The sequence below is a fragment of the Condylura cristata genome, unplaced genomic scaffold (genome assembly GCF_000260355.1).
Source record: "Condylura cristata isolate star-nosed mole 26May11 unplaced genomic scaffold, ConCri1.0 scaffold00026, whole genome shotgun sequence".
Lineage (NCBI taxonomy): Eukaryota > Metazoa > Chordata > Mammalia > Eulipotyphla > Talpidae > Condylura > Condylura cristata.
Genome location: NW_004567127.1, coordinates 22,082,237 through 22,109,311, shown reverse-complemented (window position 1 = coordinate 22,109,311; position 27,075 = coordinate 22,082,237). Strand labels below are relative to the sequence as shown.

General features: G+C 43.9%; 1 protein-coding gene across 2 annotated transcripts in view; it reads left to right on the top strand.

The window, feature by feature from the left end:
• Nucleotides 1-27,075, top strand: part of TENM2 (teneurin transmembrane protein 2) — an 895,709-nt gene that overhangs the window by 852,181 nt on the left and 16,453 nt on the right. For both annotated transcript variants that reach the window (XM_004689796.2, XM_012730132.1), the window contains 3 exons: nt 1,102-1,976; nt 6,158-6,333; nt 7,832-8,067. In XM_004689796.2, the coding sequence (XP_004689853.1) occupies nt 1,102-1,976; nt 6,158-6,333; nt 7,832-8,067 (1,287 nt within the window). The remainder of the gene's footprint in view (nt 1-1,101; nt 1,977-6,157; nt 6,334-7,831; nt 8,068-27,075) is intronic.

Sequence of the window (27,075 nt, the reverse complement as noted above, 5' to 3'; positions counted from 1 at the left end):
ATCACAGGTTGTTTGCAGAAGGTTTGAAAAGAGCTAGATAGCAGGATAGAATGGGGTATGTCAGACAGGAAGGAGAAAAAGAGAAAGAAGAGAAAATCTTGCTCAGAAAAGCAGAGCTGGTGACACACTCCAGCCGTGGCAGATTATAGGGTACGAGTTACTGTGTAATTACCTCTTCTCTATCATTATTGCAGGTTTGAGAAGGTCCCGTACAGTGTTATGTGTCAATCAGAACTTCCCTGTTAATCGGAAATGATTGCATCTTCACTATATAAACCTTTACTTTGGGTAGTAGTCACTTGAACTGAGCCCTCTGCAATAATCCTGCAAGTGATAATCCGTGAGTCTGGGCTCTTCTGGAAGCAGAGAACAGGTGCCCACTCAAACATACAGCAGGAGAAGCTGAAGTTTTATTATGTGGATCCTTGGACAACCTGGACTAAGGATCCCTCCCTCTAAGGGCATTTTCAACCCTTAATCAGCCTCATAAATTTCAGCTCAAATTCCACAACACACTGACAAATTGCTACTGAGATTTCTGCTCCTAATCCCACAGAGGAGAAATGTGCCTGTCTGGTTCATTTTTTTCCAAGCCAGAACTCACATTGTAGTTCCCTGGCTGGCTTGTCTATTGGTTACCCTTGAGTCAGAGCCACTTTCTAAGGCACGTGGCCCTCTTTTGTGAATTAGATTTATTTTTTAGTGCATCTTTAAATGGTTGTAGCCTCCTCAGGCCCATGACTCGGTGAGTGGAGTATGGACTGGATCACACCTGCCCCTTGGTGCAGTAAACTACAGGTACAGCTATAAATGATGACTCTGACCCCGTCCCACCATGGGAGGCAGAGAAGAGCATCATGAGTAGGGCTGATAGCTTCCTCCAGGGCTGTAGATGCTATAGTAGATGTCTGCTCCATGAACTCTTTGTTGAACTTACTCAGTGTAGGCCTTGGGCAGTTGGTTTGACAATTAGCACTTCTCATTAGTATGTACAGTGTATGAGTAAATTCCCAGCGGCGTAAGATCAAGGTAAGTGGCCCACACTGTCAAACACTGCATGTGGTACAGATTGATCTTTCATCTGATGCATGTCACCCACAGGTTCGCCTGGAGTGGCCAACAGACCTTGCTGTCAACCCCATGGACAACTCCCTGTATGTTCTAGAGAACAACGTCATCCTCCGCATCACTGAGAACCACCAGGTCAGCATCATCGCAGGCCGTCCCATGCACTGCCAGGTTCCTGGCATTGACTATTCACTCAGCAAACTAGCTATTCACTCCGCGCTGGAGTCAGCCAGTGCCATTGCCATTTCTCACACGGGGGTCCTTTATATCACTGAGACAGATGAGAAGAAGATTAACCGTCTGCGCCAGGTAACCACCAATGGGGAGATCTGCCTTTTAGCAGGAGCAGCCTCAGACTGTGACTGCAAAAATGATGTCAACTGCAACTGCTACTCAGGAGACGATGCCTATGCCACCGACGCCATCTTGAATTCCCCATCATCCTTAGCGGTCGCTCCGGATGGCACCATCTACATTGCAGATCTTGGAAATATTCGAATCAGGGCAGTCAGCAAAAACAAGCCTGTTCTAAATGCCTTCAACCAGTATGAGGCTGCGTCCCCTGGAGAGCAAGAGTTGTATGTCTTCAATGCCGATGGCATCCACCAGTACACTGTGAGCCTGGTGACAGGGGAGTACTTATACAATTTCACCTACAGTGCTGACAATGATGTTACTGAACTAATTGACAATAGTGGAAATTCCCTGAAGATCCGTCGGGACAGCAGTGGTATGCCCCGCCACCTGCTCATGCCCGACAACCAGATCATCACCCTCACGGTGGGCACCAATGGGGGCCTCAAAGTCGTGTCCACACAGAACCTAGAGGTGGGCCTTATGACCTATGATGGGAACACCGGTCTCCTGGCCACCAAGAGTGATGAGACGGGATGGACAACCTTCTATGAGTAAGTAGATTTGATCTGCAAAGTATTTCCTAGTAGCGCTAACCTAGCCAGCTTCAGAGCAGGCCATCCTGTATCTTTTAGAATCATTCGTTTACGGTGTCTTCCTCACTTTGTCCACCTATGGCTCTAAGGCATTTACCTTCCCTCTCCCTGAGCCTGAACGATTTGCTCTATTGGGTCTCTAATACTGAACATCCTCCCTACAAGAGTCGGGAATTCCTGTTGCCTGCTTGCCTTTCAAATTTCAGGATATTGGACACACACAACACCTGGGAGATCAAGTGTTGATTAACTTTGCTGATTATTCATGTTTGCCATGGGTGCGGAAATTAGAACCTATAAGGCAAAATCCCTGTGGGGCTCCTGTAATTTGCCAGTAGGTCCAACAACACACTTGATTGCACAGACAGGTAGATAAACTCTGAATTTCCTCCTTAGCAGAAGCAGATCAATACAGATAAAGTGCTAGGTATATTAAAAGATGCAAGAGCTGGTCATATTTCCCCTAACAATTATCTCATACTTAATAGTCTTGCCAGTTGTTTTGCAAAAAAAAAAAGAAAAAAGAAAAAAAGCTGCCACTCTCCTGCAGGTGTTAACCAGCGGTATGCTGGTGGCAGGACAGTGCTGAAGCATGACTCCCTCCACAGCTGGCTGACACAAGGGTGGAAAGTGTAAGCACCTGCTTTCCTTGGTAGTGAAGGATCACGTTAGCCACCTGCACTCAGAGCGCTTGCTCACTTCTAGATGCTGCTGCTAGCTGAGAATTTAGTAAGTTCAGCTCAGGTTGTCAAGAGAGAGAACAGAACACCTCATTGTTGGTCACTCCTAAACCCTGGAATGTTCACTTCCTGTTTGTTGCCCAGTGGGTTTGGGAGAATGTAACAGGAAGCTGTTGCCACCTGCTGGAAATATGGTGCATTGCAGCATTGCTGGCCCTTGCTCTGGCTTCCTTCTTTGAACAGAGTGGTCTTCCTCAGACTTCTGCAAGGCAATAGCTTGAACTAACTTTACCAGCCAGTGACTGTCCCTGGAGGTACCGTCTGAGCACCAACTGTAGCTTTCACACTGAGTTAGAGCAGAGCTGTGCGTTCATCCAGACACCTCCCAGATTTGCATCTTCCCTCCTAGTCATTCTACCCAGAGAGAGTGCATTTCAGAGCTCATTTGCTGACTCACTTGACTGAGGGAATAAACAATGTCATCCTTAGGAGTCCAGTTTGAATGAGGCTTGACTTAGAGACTGCAGCGAAGTAGCTCAATCATCAGTGCATGCTTGGATATGAGCTCTAACTAGCATATTTTCCAAAAGAGTCTGGAGAGCATTTTCCCTAATGCTTATTTTAATGAAAAGTAAGAATGATTCAGCACTGTCCTGCCACCAGCATACCACTGGTTAAAAAAAAACGTTGTTTAAAGAATGGTCAGAAGTTACATAGAAACTGCATGATCTTTACTGATTTAAAGAGCTGTTCTGCTCTTATTTTCATAATGTGGATAAATCTAATTACCACAACTTGTCACAGGCTGGGGTTTCAAATCTGTAAGGTTGTCTTTTCCCCCTAAAAAGCTGTTGAGTGCTTTTTTTTGTTTTGTGGCCCTTTTTGCATATTTGGCTAAAAAATTAGAGACAAATTCTACTTCCTGTCAAGGTGACAGAACCTTACTCAGAACGTGAGGGAGAGGGGTTCATAGAAAGACAAAACCACACAGGCTAGAAGCCACTGGAAGGCAGCCCATGCTGCAGTGAGCGCTTCCTCGCTTCCTCGGGAAAGTCCTCTCTTCCCAGCCTGTCCCTGCGGGCAGGGCGCCAGTCTCCCGTAGTGTCCCTTCCCTCTGCCCAGTGCTTCCCAGGCATGGAAACCTCTGCTCAGCTGTCTCAGGGTCCTCTAAATCCAGGAGGTCTATAGTGACCCCACCACCACTGCTTCCCAGGGGACGATCCTGCACCCCCAAGGCCAGGGCCCTGGGCAAGCGATGGGGTGGAGCCAAAGGGTGGGGCTCACGTTTGCTGGCTTTCCTCTCTGGGGTCACCATCCTCCCATCTCTCCACACCACGGCTTTCACCCCATGGCCCCCCGAGTTAATGTGGTTCCCCTTAGTCCTCAGATAGCCACATAGCTTGACCCTCTGGTTAACCCCAGGTGCAGAAAGTCTGAGTTTTATCACAAAAACATGTCCAAAGTGCCACACACACCCCATATTTGCTCTAGAGACCAAGTCGCATGGGCACACCATTCAGCTTTCTCAGCCCTCCCTGTGCCCCCCCCCCCCCCACCAGCCCTTGCCATCCACCTACTATGCAAGCGCCCACGTTACTCTTGGGCCTAGTCCCAGGGACACACTCAAGTGTTTAGCAGTTCCTCCTCCTTTTAACCCCCCCCCAACCAGAATGTTTCACTTGGCCATCTCCCTCCTGCAGCCTCCTAGTAGCAAATCTCTTCTGGGGGAGTTAGGTCCTCTACACTGAGACCCCAAGAGGGGTCTACTTTCCTCTCCTAAGATATAAGTGGGCCCAGGCTCTCAGGACACAGTGGGTCTTCCAGATGGAGAAACTCTCTACCCGATAAATAGTAAGGCCAAAGGAGCGGAGAGAGAAACTCCAGCCCTAGAGAGGGGAGAGGTGACCCCACACATAGAGGAGGAAGGCTCAGTTTCAGGCAACTTCCAGGCAATGGGACATCATTATGTGACCCCGCACTTGGGTGTAGAGGACAACTGGGGTCAGGAGTCACTGGGACACTTCATGGGGTGCTGAGCCATGCTGGGTTTGGGGCTTCAGACCAGAGTGGGCAATGAACATGGAGTGTTTGGAGCTGGAAGAGCATACTACGGAGATGGCATTGCCGCAGGCGAGGGAGTCCTGGCTCAGATCCTTAGGGTTCTCAAAGGAAGGGGTGTGTGGAAGGAATAGTAGTTATTTAGGGAAAGCGTGCAAACCAGCTAAGGGTTTCAGGCATCTAGCATCGCACAGGGCCATTATCTCAAAAACTACAGGATTGTTTGTTCCAACTGGTTTCTGTAAAACCAGCTCCTTCGTCATTGCCTTGGATATGAGAGTCTGGTACTTCAATCCTTGTGCGGCTGTATTGGCTGCTGTGTGCAGCCAAGCCTGGTGCGCTCAGCCAAGGCATGGAGATGGCATTTGGCCCAGACCAGGTGTCCAGAGGGCCATGAGTTGGAGGGGAAGGGAAAGGCAGTGCCAGTGTGGAAGACTCAGGGCCTGACAGTCTCAAATGCCGGATTCTGATTGCGCGACAAATGGAAAAGTGTGGTTAGTGCAGCAGAGAAGTGACATCCTAAAACTGATATTTTAGGAAGATTAATTTAGTGGCTTTGTAAAATAAATTACATAGCAGAAGATATTCACAAGTATATGAGATTTGGATCTCAGGAGTGCTAACTTGTCCCTGTGTGGAGAAATTTTACTCATGACTTGAACGATTACATAAAATCACAATGACTTTATGGAGGGGGTGTCCACATTACAATAGGAGCATTGTCTCCAGTAAAGAGGGAGAGGGACAGGGACTGCTAAGGTGAGGTTTGGGAAGCTGACAAGAGGGCCCAAGTTCTGGGTCTGGGAGTCCCCTTGAAGTGTCAGGGAGGGGCTGGGGCTGCCATCCAATCCGAGGTGAAGTAAAGTGTCTGGGTTGCCTTCCTCAGCTGAATTTACACTGCTTTCAGAGGTCATCTGGGCCACCTGTTAATTTGAACTTGGGTTTGGCCTCTGGGCTCAGCTAGGCTTTTACCTGCCCTTGCCTCTCAATGTCTATCAATGTCCTTGTGAACAAGTGGCTGCTTTTTAACTCATGACTGAAGTTACTCCGTTTCACTTGCTCCAGCTCTTGGTCAGTCAGGATCACTACAATGTCAAATCAGAACACAAGAGCTGTCTGGCAAACTTGGGAAGCACAATTAAACACACCCTCCTGAGACCTGGGAAAATGTTTTCACTGAGTTGAGCTCACATGTATTCACGGGTACTGCAAAGTATCACCAGTGTTTCTCAGGGCGGTTGGGGTTTGATGACTATGACAAGGGGTCTCAGTGTGACACCACCCGGACACCCCACCTTCCAGTTCCTCTTGCTTTGACCCTTGAGTCTGTCCCTTATGTGGGTCTCCATGTTGGCAGTGTCTTCAGCCTAAGTGACTTGAGTCCAATCATGTATCCCACAGCTATGACCACGAGGGGCGCCTCACCAATGTCACACGCCCCACGGGGGTGGTGACCAGCCTGCACCGGGAAATGGAGAAATCCATCACCATCGACATTGAGAACTCCAACCGTGATGATGATGTCACTGTCATTACCAACTTGTCTTCAGTGGAAGCCTCCTACACAGTGGTACAAGGTAGGCCCCCTACCCTCCCTCACCCCCCTCCCAGACTCAGAACCCAGTCTGGTAGACGCTCCAGAGTCAAGCGTGCTCATTGCAGACTCAACAGGAGGTTGATCTAATGCAGGATAATGTAATCAGATTCAGAGAATGCCTTCCCTATCAGACCGAACATCTAGATATTTGAAAATGTCTACATACCCATCTGAAAATTCCAGTTGTCACCCCACCTCCACCCCTCGATCAGCAGTATCCCCCACCAACCCAACACACATTTTTCACAGACTCTTTATTCTCTTATGGCCATCATTTTCTTTTTGCCCATTCTGAGTCTCCCTACTTGGCAAGGAACTTGCTCGTTGAGTTGGTTGCCCTGGCATTAGATCCTTTAGCAAGCTTTTGCCGAGGCCTGGATCCCAAAGGTTATGACCACCCCACGGTTGCTGTTGCTGTTCAACACGACACGCCGTCCAGGCTTAGGACAACGGCTGGCAAAAAAAGGAATGGCGCAGATTAACTTTTCTTTTAATTAAGATATAATGTCGGTAGGCTAGCCTGTTGTCAGGGGATAAAAGTGCCCTCTCAGTAGATAAATGGTGACATTTCTGGACTATTATCCCATGACAGAGCCTGTTTCAATAACTCTATTTCTGCTCTGCCAAGTGATTAATGATGTAGATTCTGTCCTCCTGCGTGGCGGCTGCAGTCACACGAGTGGCAGGTACATGCGCCTCACGGCCCTGGCAGCCAGAGCCTTGGGCCAGCCCAGCCCAGCTCCTTTGCTCAGATAACCAGGATCTGAGCAAACATCTGTAAAAGGAGTCTCTGACTCAATTTCCTTCCTAGACTTTTCGATAAAGGAAAAGGGCAGAAGTCTGGCTGGTGTAGGTTCGTCAACAAATGTCAAGCCCCCTATTGGCACCCACTGCCTCAGTCCACCTTATGCTATTTGAGGGTCTTCAGTGCTCTCTCAAGTGTCACACAAAGCTGACAGCAAACTCGGGCTGGGGGAGCAAAGATGGTGTTCCCTCTGGGTTTCCTTGAAGAATCCTAGATTTCATCTGCCATAGGCCTGACCTGTGGCTTCTCCATCCACCTCAGGTTAGATGGTGGGCAAAAGGAAAGAAGTTTACTTTCCAGTTTCCCTCTCTTTGTTTTTCCCATTTAAGCAAAAATACATATGTTAAAGATCAGGAACTTGATTGACAGAAATTGTGTAGGCAATAGACATCTTTAAATGTTTAAATGTACTATTAATAGTCTACAGTGAGTAAAAGAAAAATATCACGGCATAATTATTTCTGGAGTGCCACATATTAATAATGTTTTTCTTTCCACGGATCACTAGCATCTCTGCTACTCACCTTCACGTTGTATGGGTGCTAATTGAAGGCAGCTTCAGACTGACAGCTGCAGTGTACCATGGAAACCTATAAAAATAGGGGTTCTGTTCTCTCATAAATAACAGTGGATTACTTATTCCCCTGTCCCCACCACCACCCCCACTTTGCAGATCAAGTGCGGAACAGCTACCAGCTCTGTAATAATGGAACCCTGAGGGTGATGTATGCAAATGGAATGGGTGTCAGCTTCCACAGCGAGCCCCATGTCCTGGCGGGCACCATCACCCCCACCATTGGGCGCTGCAATATCTCCCTGCCCATGGAGAACGGCCTCAACTCCATCGAGTGGCGGCTCAGGAAGGAACAGATAAAAGGCAAAGTCACCATCTTTGGCAGGAAGCTCCGGGTAAGTGGTTCCACCCAACTTGTCACCACAGAGGGGCAGGGGTACATACACCCTTTCTTCAAGCATTGAGGGCACAGCCGCTCCCCATTCTCCACTGTGCCTTTCTTCTCTGGAGAAGGCACCAGCCTTAGTTAGGGACCCATCTTGGGGACAACCTCCTCCATTTCACAGTTCTGGCAAAGGTGGGGGCTTGTCATCTCCTTCACCTTGCAGTTTGTGGAATGTAGCCAATGAGTTGGTGCCATTGCCTACTGTGTGTCGTGGGTCTGCAAAATATTGCAAGAACACACTTTTTTTTCATGTATTCTTTATACTCAAGGAGTTAAAAGTCTGATAGAAAAAACACAGGGTAATCTGAGGAGTCAAGTGGAAAGAGAGGCATGTCCAAGGCCAGTGGGATCAGAGGAGAGCCCATCCACCCCAAGGGGAAGTAACAAGCCGATCACAGCAGGAAACTAAGCAACCCTAGCTTCCCAGACTAGGGAACTCCCACAAGTGATACCTTCCCCAAACCAGCATATAACATTTACTGATTTAACATGTTTATTATATATGACTGCATATATTATATATTATTTAGCTATGTTTACTGCATCACTCTGCGGTGCAGACATTATGAAAAATGCTTCACTTGTTTTATCTTTCAATACCTCCATGGGCTAAGTGAAGCCCTATTTTTCAAGTGAGGAAACACAAGCTGCAGTCCAAGGCAAAGCCAGGACAGACAGCTTGTCTTTCTTACTTGCCAGGCCCCCACCCCATGCCGCACAGCTTCCTGTTTAGATCCACAGCCCAACAGATAACCTGAGTCCTGCGCTGTCACACCTCTGGCTTAGAGGAACCCATGTTTACCACTATGCTAAGCCCCTCCCCAGGAGGGCATTCTGGGGCTCCCAGCCTAGCAAATTCAGCACTTATTTAATGGACACCCACTGCAAACCCAGCATCTTGCAATGCACAGGAATAACCAACTAAAGGCCCTACCTTCCTGGGGCTGATACCAGAGTGGGGAACGGGGGAGCCAGGCAGTTAAACTTATAACTAAAGGAATTACAGATTGAATAAGCACTAGGAAGTAAACAGTGGGACATGGCAGAGTTTAACAAATGCTTTGGAATCCCTGGGCGTAGAAGGCTCAACATAAAAAAAAAAAAAAAAAAAAAAAAAAACTGGGGTCCTAACTTTTGCTGTTATTGGATTGCAAGCCAGCCCGCCCAGGTGACCTCCCTGCAGAGCCGGCCCCTCGGTGTTAGGATTCCGTCTTTGTCTGGTTGGAGTTTAATTCTCTACATTAGGTTATCAGCAGTCGCCCATGTTTTTCTTCCTCTGCTGGTATCTGCAAAGTTGCAAGCTGCAGTATCTTCCTAAAGACAAAAATGAAATGAGATTAGTAGCTAAATCCTTAATGACTGGATTTCAGGGCGGTGTAATTGATTTTTGATACGCTGCACTGTAGAAGTTGATTATAAGTAGTCGCCGTGCTTTTTCTCTGATAAATCAGTTATGCATTTGACTAAGTTTCCAAAATAAAGATAAATGTGGCCCTCAAATAAAATGGCCTATAATCCCAACTCTGAATATTAAAAATCTTAATAATGGTACTTGTGGTAATTAGCAGAAGTTAGGCACGCCAGTCTTATAACTGAATTTCTGCCAGGGTTAGATTTGCTGGCATCGTGTTTATGCAAATCAAAACACAGCTTTATCTATCAACACCTCAACATTTAATTGTCTGGTGTTAGTTCCTGTAACAATAATCACATATCCATTTAGCTCTCTTAAATGAAAATCACTATGAGATTATAACAGGTTGAGTGGACTGAAAATGTAATTTGAAAATGAGGGAGAAAGCCTGGAATTTATTTGCATCTCATTTATTTTAATTCAATTCATAAATTGTTTAGTGAATGAAATAAAAAAGCAAGTCCTGGAAATTGCAGGGGAGCAATTGCAAGAAGGGGTAAAGGAGGAGAGAGCTGTGATACGCATTGAGAGAAGTGGGACGTGTTCCTGTTTGTCAGGAGCTTCCAGAGTCGGTGGCAGGGGAAGCTCTTGTCCCTGGGGCACAAGGCAAGCAGGAAGTCTGGGTTCTTTTTACTTCTGTCCCTTTCAGCTCCCTTAACAAGTGGAACCCTGAACTCCTCCCCCTATAATGTCTGTTATGTCTATCTGGTTTTAGTTTCTTTTTGTCTCTCTGATTTGCATTTTTTAAAGGTATTGACTAAGTGCAAACTATATGTCAAGCAGTACAGACTGAGTAGATTCTAGAAAGAAAAAATGAAGACTTAACACCTGGGAGTTTACCTTGTAAGACAAGTGACCTAAGCTAGAGGAGACTAACACCAAGGGAAGATGACCTTACTGTACTAGGAGACACTGTAGCTGGGTAACAGGCACCTAACACATCTCCATCCAGAAGGCTTGAGCAACTCTTAGAAAAACTGCAGTGAGTCATTGCTATTTTGAGGTTGGAACATCTTCAGCACGTTTTCCTGGGGTGCAGCGGAAGGGACTTTGTTGGGTGGACATATGGGTATTACTTCACCCACCCTGGCAAGAACATGGTCAGGTGACTTTTCACTGCAAGGACAAACCTTTTATCTAACTTTTCTGGGCCTCAGAAGATGGCAAAGTCAGAGGAGCATGTGGTAGAAGCTCTGCCATGCCTACCAGGTCTGAGGATCAGGACGCACCTCACGGAAAACAGGAGGCAGTTCTGAAGAGAGTAGGAGTTAGGCAGACACAGGACAGGGGGTGACCAGAACGTACAGTCTGTGAAAAGGCAGAGAGGCAAAAAAAAAAAGGGAGTGGTGTTTCAGAAAACAGTAGCTCTGCTGGGTTAGAGAGAAGGGGATGTGTAATACTGTGGAGCAGATACAGTGAGCTGGCCAGGGGCTGCATGCGGAAGGGGACCTTTTGCCAGGTCAGCGTATGTCCTCACAGCCATGGGGCACTGTTCCAGGGCTCCATGAACAGAGGGATGTGAACTCTGAGAAAGATCTCTCAGGCTTCCTTGGGTATTTGGAGGGGGTGGGAGGGGGATGAGTGGGCGGGGAGGGGTGGCTTGAAGATGGTTGCAAAATCCAGGTGAGAAAGTAGATCACAGGCAGTAAAGGAGAGAGATCTCCCATAGGTAGTTAACAGGTTAGCAGTAAAGATTGTTAGCTCATGCTCACCTTTCGAGGGGCCCTCTCAGGGATCAGATGGACAGGAAAGCCTAGCCCGGTGCCAGGCTGGGGGCGGGGCTGCCAGGCGGTATGAAGGAGAGAGGCTGGGAACTGGGTCCAACTCAGCTGTGAGAATCTGGCATCGCTACCTCTTCAAATAGGGAAAGAAACAGATTAAACTTTTCTTTTTCCTTTTAGAACTACAATATTATATTAGGTCTCTATAATGTGATTCTACAACATGATGACGCTTCCATATTTGTATATATTGCAAAATGATGGTCACCATCAATATAGTTAACATCCATCACCATACAAAATTATGAAATACTTTGGTGGATCTATGATGAAGACTTAAGATCTACTCTTTTGCAACTTTTAAATATGGAATACAGCATTATTCACTACACTTACTATGCTACCCAATGGCATCTGGGTACATATCATATCCCTGGGATTTCTTGCATTCTGCCCACTCACTACCTCTGGGAACTACCCTCCGTCTCTGTGAGCTCAGTTTGCTTATTGTTTTTATTTTGCATTTCACCTGTAAAAGTGAGATCATAAGATGTTTGTCTAGGACTTCCCTCACTCAGCATAAATATCCTCAAGGTCCATCCAGGTCATGAATGGAAAGATGTTCCTTCTTATATAACTAATATCCCATTATATCTACACATCTTTATCTATTCATCCATTGATGGACACTTAAAGTTGTTTCCACAGCTTGACTATTACAACCAGTGCTTCAGTGAACATAAGCATGCAGCTATCTTTTCAAGGTGGTGTTTTCAATTTCTTCAGATAAATGCCCAGAAGTGGAACTGCTGACTTACATGGTATTTCTAGTTTTACAGGACCTCCGCTTGTTTTCCTCAGTGGCTGCACCAGTTTACATCCTTAGCAAAGGGCACCAGGGCTCCCTTTTCTCCACACCCCTGCCAACACTTGGTATTGTTTCTCTTTTTGACAATGGCCATTCTAACAACTGTCAGACAATGTTTTGTTGTTTTGATCTGCCTGGTGATGAGAGGAATTGAGCGTCTCTCCGTGTATCTGTTGGTCCTCTTTGGAAAAGTGTCTATTCAGGTCTTCTGCCTATTTAATAGGATTGTTTTGTTGCTGTTGAGTTGAACTTCTGTTATTCTATATTTGAGTAACATGTATTCTCTCCTGTCCAGTAGACTGCCTTTTCATTCCAGTGATGAATTTCTTGGCTGTGCAGTAGCTTTTTAGTCCAATATTAGTCCCACTTATTTGTTGCTATCTTTGTTTTTGGTGTCAAAACTAATGTCAAGGAACTGGCTACGAGTTTTCTTATGGAAGTTTTATAGTTTCTGGTCTTACAATCAAATCTTTGATCCACTTTAAGTTGACTTTTGTCTAGTTTTCCTGACACCACTTATTGCATCCTGCCCTGTCCTATCATAATTGACCATATATCATAGGTTCATTTCTGGGCTCTCTATCCTGTTCCATTAATCTGCTGTTTTATGGCAATATCATACTATGTGAACTTGAAAGACTGTCAAGTACAGCAGCTAACGATCATCGTGTCATTGTTGCTCACTCATGGATGGCAGGGAATTTGGGGGGAACAGCAACTGAGGATATCATGCAATATAGCAACTAGTCTGGCCTTCCCTAGGGACTACATCATTTCTGGGAGGATGGCCAGTAGGGAGTAGTGTGAGGAGAAAAGATGAAAACCCCAGTGAAGCCACTGTGAGGCAGTGGCCAGTGAAATTCTAACCTACCTCAGTAGGACTTATTCCAGAAACCAGCCGGGGGCACCTCTAAGCTGTGATATATAAGGTGGTAGATGGACGGTTAATGACCACATCCTTCCACCAAGAGTTTCATGATGCTTTGGCAAAATCTAGAGTGTCAGTCACGTCATCCCTCGGTGCAAATTCAGTGTCAGGAAGATTTTCATTACACCTTACAAACAAGTCTCAAGAATTCTCGTTTCAACACATCATCACATCACCACCCACTCCTTTCTCTGTCCTTTCAAAAACACACAAAGCAGTTGAATCAGGCATCTGTAAGTTCCATAAGCACAGGGACTGTCTCACCCCAGTATCTTTAGTGACAAGCACCATGTGGCAGATGCTCAGACAACAGACGACAAAGACAGATGTGGTAACCATGTCCCCCCTAAGACATGTCTCCACCCCCTAAAAGCAGGTCTCAGTTCACACACAGACTGCCCTTCTGTCTGCCAGGAAGCTTTCTACTGAAAAAGACAGGAAACATACTCAAAGAAGTATTAGAAAAAAAAAGAAGAAGAAGAAGAAAAAGAAAGAAAAAGCAGGCATTGTCTTGTCTAACAGACTCCTACAAAAGGGAACCCACTTTCCGAACTCCACAAGCCCAAATGATGCTGTCAGGACAGAAAGGAAATAACCCTGTACCTTCTCGAGGCTGGCAAATAAACAAGCATCAGATTGCTCAGAGTGAAGCCTTACAGAAGTGTAATCATATCACAGGCACCTCCTCTACTTGGGAGAGCCCCAGCATGACTGAGGTGCGCCCCCAGGTGGCCTCAGATCTGTCTTAAATAGCTTCCCTAAGACAAGGGAGGTGGGGGAAGGAAAGCAAAATCAAGGAGCTTACCAGGGAAGGCACAGTAGACAAAAGTATTCCAGATTAATTCCTGCCTCCTCTGTTGAAAAGAAAAGAGACTAAATCTTCCTGAGAGAGGCCCTCAGAAAGTGTCAGAAATGCCTTTTTCAAAAGCAGCCTCTACCATCAGAGCCCCCCCCATGAAACCAAATTTTGCCAAAACACAGGTTGAGGAGGAAAATTTCTGCAGCCCTACAATGTCATCATGTTGACAGCTCTCCGTTTGTCTCGCTTTCTTACAGCTCCTTTTCACCTCAGAACTGTTTCCCGGGTGGTGGTCTACAATGGGTTGGTGAACTTTACCGTGTGGGGGAATGGAAGGGGAGATGTCAGGGAGACTTCGCCAAAGTTGAATCTAGGCTGACACTAGTTCAGCGAATCCAGAGGAGAAAGGAAGGGGCTTGCTCTCGGGGTTTACACTTGCTGGCAGCCCTGGGGTGCATGCAGGGCTCTGCACCCAAAGAAAGAAGGGATAATAAGCTCCCACCCACCCACCGGAGGGCTGCAGCATCCTCTGTCCCTCAAAGTCTCCTCAGAAGACACACTCCTGGTTCAGACCGTCTATCAGCATATTAATGCTCCAACCCCCAGCAGGCCTCCCTCTGCCCAGGCTTTTAAAGAAAAGACTGACCCACCTCTCCCATTAAAGATGTAAAACTTCTATTTTTCCTAAAGGGGCACTACGGCATGATTCTCTCCTGGAAAGCAAGCGTGCCACCAATTCTGGGATGTTTCATCCTGGGCATGATTTACATTGATTTCAAAAGCAAGAAACAAGTCACATGTGTGGGTAGCAGAACAAAGGAAAATTGCTTCTAAGATAATCTTCCATCGTGATATTGGTATTAGTGTTATTAGTATTCCAAGAAGAAGTGGGCGTTAGTCATTTTGTTTTGGTTTCCATATAATTAATATGACATAGCAATTACACGTTGAATCGTGGTGCTTCTACTTTTGTGGTAAATGACAGTGACACAGGAGGGAGGTGGGAGGCGAATGTAGATGTGTGCGTGTGCAACACACCACGGACTCAGGTCTGCCTGGAGCCCGCTCAGGCTGACCTGCACACATAGAGCCACCGTGAAAGCCTGGACTTTATCAGTTCATCTGGCTACCGTAATGTGTTCATCCTGCACTGATTGAGTTTTTTCAAACAGCTACTACAGGTTCTGGGCACTATTCTAGGCACTAAGTGTGTATTGGTAAACTAAACAGACACGAGTTTGTACTGTTATCTGTGCTTGTATGGACATAATTTGTGATAAATTTAATATTAGCTTAAATAATACATAATTAAAAGTAGGAGTCTCTGCAAACACATTCAACAATGTATTCCCCCAAGTAAACATTACTTTTGGATGACTTGCTATTTGGGACAGTACAGTGGAAAAGTGGAAAGATCCTCATGGGATTTATGCCATAGCAAGAGGAAAAATAAATAAACACACAAGTTTTGTTATGGGTGCTGTGGAAGAAAACATTGTGCGGGGATAATGGAGAAATACCTTGTGTAGGTTAAGGTCTCTCTAAGAATGACATTTGAGCTGAGAAGTGAATGAAAAGTAGGAATGTTCTAAGAATGGAAGGGAAGAAATCTTTCTGTGGTAGGGCACCAGCATGTGCAAAGGCCCTGAGGCAGGAGAAACCACTGCTTATATTCTCAGCAGATGCAGAACTAGCGTGGTGGCAGCAAGCTAGCTCCAGGTAAGTTTAAGAGGAAAGGGCCTATTTGTGCTGGGAGGAATCTTAAAAATACAAAGCCCTCCACAGATTTACCCACTGGTGAGTATAAAGGAACATTCAGCTATCAGCTTGACTGTATTTTACTTCTTTGATGCTAGGAGACAAACAACATACTTGCCTTCTGGAAGTTCAGGTTGAAGGAGGACAAGGCCATTCAGGTCATATGGGCAAGCCTTGAAACCCTGCCCCCTTCTCTGCCACATCCCCTCCACTAAAACACTCCTACAGGATCTGAAGCTACGGCTTCCGCCCATGGCAGCTCCTTGCCTCCTATGCCTAGCTTTTCCTTGCCAACCATCTGACGTGGAACATTCTCCCAGATTCATCTCCCAGCCTCACCCACACTTTGGGTCCTAAGGAGGCAGCACTTCCTCTGGGAACCCATTCCTGTCAGCCTTGTTCCGGCTAAGTGTCTCTCCTGCATTCCACAGCTCCTTCCTCTTTGTTTTCATTACCACATTAGTCTTTTCATATGTCTGTATCCGCCTCTGTCCTGCAAGGTCAGAGGGCAGAGGCCCTACCAGGCTTATCTAAATACCAGTCACAGTAAGGAGCACAGCAGGGCTCAGCAAGTGGCTCATGAATGAGCAGGATTTTATGTTGACACACTAAAATGCATACCTCCTGCTCTTGCAGGGTGACCCTGACTGCTCTTGGGAACAAAGCCTTGCAGACGCTTGAAAATCACACATGTCCTGGTCACATTTTCTCTTCTCAGTTTTCCATGTTAGTACTTGTATCATCAGAGTGGCCTAGGTTCTTAATCTAATTCTAGCCCCTTAGTCACAAGCATCTGTATTTTCTAAATGATAGAGGCACAAAGAGAAAGGTGAGGCAGTAGAGTTTCCCTGTCCACCAGCACCTGCTCTGCCATTGCAGGTCAGGAAACTGAGGCATGAACAGCAAAGGTACTGCCTTGGAATGACAAGTCTAATAAGCATCAAAACTATAACTCAAATTCAGGTCTTTCCACCTCACCACCATCCAATACAGCAAGTCATCCAAAAATAATGTTTACTCAGGGAATACATTATTTAATGTGTTTGCAGAGTCTTACCCTCCCAATTATGCATTATTTAAGCTAATATTAAATTTATAGCAAGTTGTTTTGTCTGCACAAGCACTGATCCCGATGTAGCAGTGAGTCTTGTGCAGGAGTGGGGGAGAGCCATCTTTTCAAATCCCCAAGGACTGGCCCAGAAAAGAAATGAAGATGTCATCTAGGCCAGCCTTTTCCTCAAGGGAAGAGAATAATTAAATCTCTGAGACAGGAACCGCTTTTAAACAGCACCAAGCATAGAGCAACTCACATCCTCCCTCCTCTGTTTTGGTTTCCCACCCTCCAAGCACGAAGAGCAGTGAGTGTCCTTCTGTGAGTCTAACTGAAATCTCTCCTGCTGTGCTACAGGGCAGTATTCCTGGGGAAACCCAGCTCAGTGTACATTTCCTCCTTCGTGTTTCTCAAATCATGAGCTCCCCTCATTGTCCCCCAAACTACATTAGAGTCACCAGTTATAGGCCCAGCCGGGCCATTTGGATGACACCGTTTCCTTTTCTTGAGGTATTTTATGAGCCTCCTCATGACAGGTACATGCATAGTGAGATCAAAACGTTCTGGGGGGAGATTCCACAGGGGGAAACTAACTCCCCAAGTCTGATCTCTGCAAAAATAAAAACCATGCTAAATAGCTGAGTTTTATTAGCTGGGGAAGCCAGACTGAGGAAAATGCCCGATAATTAAAAATAATGGCTTCCTTACAAATACAAAACTGTATTAATTTAAAAATTGGTTTCTCTATCGCTGCATACCTACCGAGCCGGCTGGGAAGGGAATTGTGCTGATCCTGGCAATGAAAATAATTCAAAACAACTTTTATGTTCTCTAGGAAGCCTCAAGGTTAATTTAAATATTGTTAGATGGGTAATTTAATTCAGAATAAGAGAACGGTGTGGCTAAATTAAAACTCCTGCACACACAGAAACTGGGGGGCAGGTGCCCACAATGGGCTGGCATGCCTGTTGGACCCCCAACATCTCACCTCCTACAGCAGAAGTAGGAACACTACCCTCCTAATTAAAGACTTGATTAGGTTACATAACTCGCCTGAACTCCTTGACTCAGCTGCCCGTGAATAATATATCATATTTAATTATTGGAAGGATTGGGCTTTTTTATAGAAATTTCACAAGTTAACTCAAGTTCCAGTTCAAGTGGCAACACAGCACGATCCTCAAGTCACCTCCTCCCATAGACAGACCAAATCTGCAGCTACCTATGGAACAACAACCTCAGAAGGAAGCTAAAAACCAGCCCATCACATGGGTGATTTGGTGATGGAAACCCAAGGGGATTGCAACTGAGATGGAAAAATGCACAAAAATAGGTAAAAATAAACTATTATAAAAAGGGGGGGGAAATCTTATAAACAAACAAAAAACCCAGCCCGTGGACTCCTGCACATCCGGCAAATGAGAACAGTCTACACTGGAACTGGTGGGAGAGACTGAGACACAAACCCGCCACAAACCCCTTCACCCCTGGCACGCTTATCCCCAATTGGGAAGGAACTCAAAACCCAGAACTTCTCTCTGAGGAGTGAAGGATTCTAACTCCACATTAGAATAGACACCAACTTTTAAGACATATCCTGAAAGCCAAGACATCAAAGCATCTAGCTGAGAAAACCAGCAGGGCCACGCCCAGGAAACTGGACTGAGAAACGGCTCTTAAAGGATTCACACACAGACTTGTCCAAGCCCCAGAGCAGGAGCAGACATTTGAATAATGACCAGACTTGCTGTGAAAGAGGGGCATTGTTTTAGACGCTGTCAGCCCGAGGGACAGGCCTCAAATTCAGCACACCCTCTAGGGCCTGCTGTGCTACTCTCCAGGGTTGAGGCTAACAGCTACCATCTTCATGGTTCCCCTCACTCCAGCCAGGGTCACCAGAGTGCTGGTTTGCATGTATATGGCTCCCTGGATTTTGCAGGCACCTTAATCACCTGGCTCTAGAGGCAGGAAGGAACTGAGATGCTGAGAGGCACTTCTGGCATGCAGTCACCTCTGCAGCACTGATAGTTTACTGAAACACACCCCTACTCTTCCTGTGAAAGAGGACTGCTGGCGTGGCCTGGAGTTAGGCCTGACGAGCAGACTGGTTTGGCACCCATAAAGGAGCAGTGGGGAGCTGTCCCCAGGGGAAGCGGACTGGGGGCTGCCAGCTTTACATTCTGCCACTGTCGCAAGCAGTTTACCAGTACGACCTAGGAAGGTGCCTACTACACGCCCCTGGATCCCCAATTTTTGTAACTGCCACCCAGGGGATACCTACAGATTGCTTTGCTCTGCTGGTCAGTAGTACTTACACTTTCTTTCCCACAGAACTGTATGCATCTGCATACTTTAAAAGCTGCTGCCTGAGGGTCTGGCTTCCAATTAGCTTGAATCTAGATGTTTGACTCAAATCCTCCCCTTTGCAACACTGACAGGTCCTGGAACACCCTCAACTACTGGAAGCTATTAAAAATTAAATAGGCTGCTTGGACAATCACAAAGGTTTGCGATACAACCGAGAGCTAGGGCAGGATTGGACCATATGGCTCATTCCCTACACAAGGTGGCTATCTACAGACTGTTGCACAGAAAGTAACAGAGTTAAGCAAAATAAAACAGGGGAAAATGGTCCAAATGAAAGGTAAAGCCACAGAGGAAAAAAAGCCTTAACAAAATGAAAATAAGAAATTTACCCAATAAAGAGTTCCAAGTAATGGTCATAAAGATACGTATCTCGGGACCTCCCTGGTGGCGCAGCCGGTTAAAGCACTGCACTGAGAATCTAAAGCTGCTTCCGCATGAGTTCGATTCCCGCCTGCCCCGGAGGTGACCACATGGCGTGGCAGACCTCTCCTGACCCGCCCGCTGCTCCCCTCAGCAGTGTACTTCGTTGATCTGCCTGTTCTGCTCCCAACTCTGCCTCTGGTGAAGCCTCTCACCGCCCCTGAGCCTCTGGCCTGTACCCCAGTTCTGCATGTACAAATAAATAAATCTTTAAAAAAAAAAAAAAAAAAGATACGTATCTCAGAAGAATGGCTGAACACTGACAGAGGGGAAGAAAGTACTAAATAGACGTCAAGGCAGTGAAGAATACAATAATTGGGCTGAAAAGTACAATAGCGGGATTCAAAGCAGACTAGATGAGGCAGAAGAAGGGGCCCATAAACCTGAAGACAAGGTGGGGGAAAAAAAAATTTTAAAAATGAAAATACTTAAAAGACTTATGGGACAACATCAAATAGACTGACATTTGCATTGTAGGAATCCCAGAAAGAGCCCTCCCTGGTGGTGCAGTGGGTTAAAGCACAGCACTATGAAGCTATCACAGCCACTGAGCTGTCTGCTCAGTGGTGAGCAGAGGGTGAGACAGAAGAGGTCTGCCGCACGAGTTTGATCCCCCGGCCCAGAGGTGACCCACATGGTGTGGCAGACCTTTCCTGCCTCACCCTCTGCTCACCACTCTGTCTTTGGTGAATCCTCTCAGCCCCCTGCACCTCCGGTCTATACCCCAGTTCTAAATGCATAGAAAAACAAATCTTTAAAAAAGACAGAGGGCCCTCCCTGGTGGTGCAGCAGGTTAAAGCACAGCACTAAAAAAGAAAGAATCCCAGAAAGAGGAGAGTGAAAGGGAACAGAATATGTAGTGTAAATATTAGGAGACCTAAGTAGGAAAATAGACAGCAGTACAAAAATAGTATGTTATTATTACATCTAAGTGGTCTTTCACACCCCACTTACATCAGTGGGCATAGCAATCAGTTAAAAAATCAATAAGGAAACACTGGCTTTCTAGAGCAGATGGACTAAACAGATACATACAGAACTTAACAGCTATACATAGAACTTACTATACAAAATCAACAGGGTAGACAATCTCTCAAGTGCACATGGAACATTCTCCAGGATAGACCATGCATTAGAACACAAAACAAGTCTCCCTAATTTGTGAAGACTGGACTCATATCAAGCATCTTTTCTATACAATGCTATTAAACTAGAAATCATCTACAAGAAAGAAAATTCACATACATGTGAAGATTAAACAGTGTTATGCTGAGTAACCAATGAGTCAAAAAAGAAGTTTAAAATATCATGAGATCAGTAAAAATTGAAATACAATGTAGTAAAACACAGATACAGAAAAGACAGTCCTAAGAGGGAAATTCATAGCAATAAAAGTCTACATCAAGAAACAAGCAAAATTTCAATCTCATTTTATACCCTCAAGAAGCTATAAGAAAAAAACAAAACCCTAAGTCAGTAGATCAGAGCAGAAATAAAGGAAGACTAAAAAGAAAACTTTTAAAACTCAGTGATGTAAGAATTGTTTCTTTGAAAAGAAGAACAAAATTGACAAACCTTTAGCTGGAATCATCTTGAGAGATGATTTTGCAAAAATTCATCATTTTGAGAGAACTCAATATCAGAATGAAATAGATGTTACTACTGAGACCACAGAAATGAAGGATCCTAAGAGGCGTCTATGAACAATTACATGCCAACAAAGTGAACAACATAGAAGAAATGAGTAAGTTCCTAGAAACGTCCAAACAAGACTGACTCATTAAAAACAGAAAATTTGTACAGAGTACTAACTAGGTAGGAGATTGAATCAGTAATCGGAAACCTCCCAACAAAGTTCAAAAAAACTCCACTGGTTAATTCTACCAAAAATTTAAATAATTATTACCAGTGTGTTTCAACCTCTTCAAAAATAAATAAATAAAAACAGAAGGGAACACTTTCAAAATTTATTTATTACCCTCATGCCACAATCAGACAAGGACACAAGAATATTGCAAATCAATATCCTTGATGAATGCACATGAAAAAAAAAAACCCTACAATAAAATATCAACAAACTGACTTTAATTATACATTAAAAGGACCACACACCATTATCAAGTGAGACTTATTCCAAAGATGCAAGGATGGTTCATAAATCAACGTGATATACCACATTAGCAAATTACAGGACAAAATCATAGGCTCATTTCAATTGATGCAGCAAAGGCATTTAACAAAATTCAACATCCATTTATGATTTTAAAAAATTTCTCAACGAAGTTAATAGAGAGCGTATATATACCTCAACATAATAAAGGCCATAGATAATAAGCCCACAGCTAACATAGTGGTGAAAAAAAATCTAAACTTTTCCTCAAAGGTCAGAAATAAGTTATGGATGCCCAATCTCACCTCTTTTGTTAAAGATATTATCAGAAATCCCATTCAGAACAATTATGCAAGAAAGATAATTATTACCCAAATTGGAAAGTAAGGAATGAAATTGCTAGTACTTGCAGATAACATGGTATTATATACAGAAAAGTTAAGCCCTTTTAGACCTAATAATTTTTAAAACGAGGCCCTCCCCTGTGGTGCTAGTACTGTGAATCTAGTCAGTACAGCACGTTGCAAGTTTGATCCTCCATCAGATGTGGCAGACCTCTCCTGACCCACCTGATGCTCCCCTCAGCAGTGTGTTTCAGTACATTTGCCTGTTCTGCTTCCCACTCTGTCTCTGGTGAATCCTCTCACCACCACCCCCACACCACTGGCCTGTATCCCAGTTTTTTGTATACATAAATATATATTTTTTTAATTTTAAAAAGTTAAAAGTAATAAACGCTCTAGAACAACCAGATTCAGTCAAGCTGCATAAAAATTCAGTATACAAAAATCTGTTCTGTTGTTACACATTAATAATGAACTATTAGAAATAGTATTAAGCAGAACTATTTATAGTACATCAAAAAGAGTAAGATACCTAGTAATAAATTTGACTCAGAAGGTGAAAGAAGATCTGAATACTGAAAACTACAGGTGATGAAAGAAATTGAACAAGACATAACAAAAAAAAAAAAAAAAAAGGAAAAATACCCCATGCTCTTGGATTGAACGAATTAATATCAGGGCCCTCCCTGGTAGCCTAGGGATTAATTCTCAGCACTACCACCGAGAACAGTCCTCTGCAGCAGCCTGAGTGCCATCCTCAGCCAAGGAGCTGAGGCATAGCAGACCACTCTTCTGTTTTGCCTGCTGCTACCCTTAGCATTGTATTTCAGTAGATCTGCCTGTTCTGCTTCCACTCTCTCTCCGGTGAATTCTTTCACTCCCTGCACCTCTGGCCTACACTCCAATTCTTCTATGCAAAAATAAATAAAATCTTAAAAAAAAAAGGAATACTGCTAAAATGTCCACATTATCCAGAGCAATCTTACATATCCATGGCAAGCCCATCAAAAATCCAATGGCATTTTCCACCCTAAAATTTGCAGGAAACTACAAAAAGAAAAAAACAATATTGAAAGCAAACTTTTTTTTTCCAAAGAAATCTTCAGAAAGAAACACAAAGTTAGAGGTGCCTCCTAGATGGTGCAAGGGATTAAATCTCAGCACTGTGAAGCTACATGCAGCTACCACAGCACTGAATTCTATTCATGCCAGGGAGCTGACCCACATGGTACAGCAACCTCTCCTGTCTTTCCCACTGCTCCCCTCAGCATTGTATTTCAGTAGATCCACCTGTTCTACTCCCCATTCTGTCTCTGGTGATTTCCCTCACCCCCACCCCCACCCTACCCTGGACCTCTGGCCTACACCACAGCTCTTATATGCATAAATAAAAATTAAATCTTTTTTAAAAAATAAAGAAAAGTTAGTGGCATTGTCTTTAAAAAAGAAAGAAAAGTTAGAGGCACCATGCTCCCTAATTCAAGCTAAATTACAAAGTTGTGATCATAAAAACAGTATGGTATTGGCATAAAAACAAATACATGGACTACCCAGAAATAACCTCACACATATATAGTCCATTAGCTAATAACATAGGAGGCAAGATATGTAATAAGGAAAAGACACTCTTCTCAATTAATGGTGTTAAGAACACTGAATGGCCACATACAAAAGATTATCACTCACTATCTTACACTATATACCAAAAACAAAAACAAAAAAAAGCCTATCTTATGTTTAAAAAAAAAAAAAACAACTCAAAATGTGTTAAAGACCTGGAACTATAAAAACAGAAGGAAACGCATGTAATCTCCCTGACATCGATCTTGGCTATATTTTGCGTTTGATAACAATAGCAAACATAAACAAGTGGGACTACATCAAAGTAAAAAGCTTCTATTCAATAAAGGAAATCATCACCAAAATTATAAAGCAATCTACCAAAAGGTAGAAAATATTTGCAGATCATCTAAGTGCTAATATCAAAAATATATGAAGAGCTCAGTAGTAACAATGCAAATAATCTGATTTTAAAAATAGGCTGATTATAGATTTCTTTTCCCAAAAAAAGGATATACAGATGGCCAGCAGGTGCATGAAAAGATGCTCAACATCACTAATTACTATAATACAGTAATTACTACATATACTATGAAATGATATCAATAATTCATATATACTATGAAATGATCACCACAATCAGTCTAGCATATATATGGAATATATATAAATATGCATATGTGGAATCATTAATGTTGTTCACCTGAAACAAATACAATATTATATGTCAAATATCCATCAATAAAAAAAATTTAGCTTGAACCACCTTTATATAAAAAATCCCATCCTCAGGGACATGCTGAATTTAGGGGTAAAATGCCACTGTGAGGTACCAGTGGTTAATGGCTGGCACCTATTGTTTCACCAAGGTGGAGATCAAAGATCTGATCTGCTCTGAGTAATAGATATCATACCCAGGTGGGTACCTGCTTTCTATTTATCTACTTGTGTGATCTTGGCAGTCTCACATAGTAATACAATTGTTGTGATGGTCATGCTAATATGTGATAGATATGTTGGTCTTTCCCATAACTACATGTTACAGTGTGTACACAGACACATAATAACTTTTGCATGTATGTGTGCCTAGATATATAGCTGTGTATATATACACACATGAGTATGTGTGCATATACACGTAATTTACCTACTGGACTCTCCTAGATAACTGAAGATAAGGCCTTATCTCAGACTCAATATACTTTTACCAAGAGTATGTACCAGTCACAGAGCCCCTGTGCCCCGGGGTCAGCTGTGGAGTCTGCTGAGCAGTGGTCCTCAGAGAGAGCATCTCTAGTGGTTTAGGATTACATGTCTGTTGGGATGTATTGTCAGAGGTGGTACAGCCTACAGGTGTAGCAGTGCGCTTAAGCCTGTCTGTGCCTCACATGCAATGTAGGGATAATCATAGTGCCAGCCGGGAGCACTGTGAGGATGAAATAAGATAAAACAGGGCAGCGTCAAGAGTGCACTCAGCCCATGGTAAGTTCCTGGACCAGCTGGCATTGTCAGTGCTATTCACCCTTGTGTTCCAGAGGAGGCCCCAAGCTTGACAGTAGCAGAGATTTTGTGTTGAATAAATAATCAATGCACTGGGGTTTGTTTGATAGTACAAAGAGAAGCAAAAGAGAAAGGGAATAAGAAAACAGGAGATGGAAGGATGATGGAGGAGATGGTAAAGACTGCACAGCAGGTCACTAAGGAAACCCTGAAAATCCCTTCTTGTTGCCACACTATCCGTTCCCCCTACTAAAATGCTGGAGAGGTTTCAGACTGACATTCTTAAACACATAGGATTAAGGATTTTAATGGCCTTTTGCATTTGTCCAAAAGTAACCCAAGAGGGCCAAATTTCTGTTTCCAGACGAAGTGATTTTTCTGACTCCAACTTATACTTTGCTTTTGTAATTATGACACTGTAAACTGGGATCAAGGTCCCCAATAACTCTGACAACATTCACTTTGGAGCCTGTTAAAAATTCCTGCTACTCACCCATTGCCTTTCTGACTATTCTAATTGCTGCAAGTTTCACAATATGGACCTTCCAAAGCTGGGCCTCCAAATAATCCCAAAAACTTACCACCGTCATGACTACCTCCATACTTTGAGACATTCTCTTTTCTAAATGGTCTGCTCAAATGTTCTATCTTCTCTCTGGGCTCACTCCATGGAAACAGCATTGGTTGTGGAATCAAATAGTCCTGGGTTCAAATCCTGCCTTTGTCATTTGTCCAGCTGTATGACTTCTCTGAGCTCAGTTGCTCACTTATTAAAATAAATTCTACCAATGTTGTAAGAATTAATCTGGATTCGGGTAAGTGAAGCGCCAAGCACCATATTCAAAGGGCTTCTCTCAACTGTTAGTAAAAGAATTAAAAAATAATAGGAATTAAATAAGATAAAGACTTACTAATTTTGGATTATCCCCAAAAGGAATCTTATGGCAAGCAATTCATGGTTGATATGGATGACTATCAAAGATATCTCAGAATCTAGAAACTTTTTCTAAGTCATCATCTTTGAAGTTTCTATCCTCAAAATCACTCCATATTCACAAGGTGAATGCTAGAGCTCCAGCCATCACATCCATATTCCATCTAAGAAAAGGAGGAAAGTAAGAACAAATACTGACTCTTTTACACATGAGTCAGCATCCTTCAAGATTTCTCAGTCAACAACTCCCACTTACACTGTCTTAACCACCCCTGCCTCCAAAGTAGTCTGTGAATATAGTTCTTTACCTGAATACAATATTGCTCAACAGTACACAGACACTTGTGGCATTAGAAGAATTTCTTCTCCCCCAAAAAATTTCAGTGTGACATCCTTATGGGTAATTAGCAATACTTTAATTTCTTCATTTCACTCATCTCAAGGCACTCAACACATACATAATACAGACAGCAGACGCACTAGTTAATCATCACAGCAGTTAACTTAGTTGAAGGCTAAAGACCCAAGTTACAGGCCAACTCTATTACTGTATTGTTGTGTAATCTTCAGCAAGTTTGGAATTTCTCTGATTCAAGCTCAGTTTCCGACATTGTTCAAGTGGTCTTTGTGATCATCAGTTCTCACAATGGGTGCAAAAATGCCTATCACAATGCCTGTATAGACTAGCCCTTAACACATGTAAAAGTTATTTTTACCATCTTCATCATCATCATTATTATTGTTAACTGCTGCCAAATTATTAGCTTATAGTAATAAGCTATCTCTCTCACATATCTTCATTCTGCCTGTGTATATTACTCTCCTGGCATTCAGCAGCTATGCCAGACACATCTGGATTTGAGCCAATTCTGTTGAACAAGCCTGAGCTGAGTCATCTTCACTTCATTCCTTTGCCACCATCCATGCAGGGCTAGCTGAATCTCAAGCACCCCCTCCTTTACCCCAACAAGAGCCGAGTCTCCCAGTTCTCCCTTCTGGGACAAACTTTATTCTCTAATTAGATCAAATTCTAAGTAATATTAAATTATACCTGGATCTGGTCACTCTTCCTTTAAAATCTAAATAAATCTTGCTGGTGGGAATGCAAACTAGTACAACCACTATGGAAAACTGTTTGGAGGTTCCTCAAACTGCTAAACATGGAGCTTCCCTATGACCCAGCA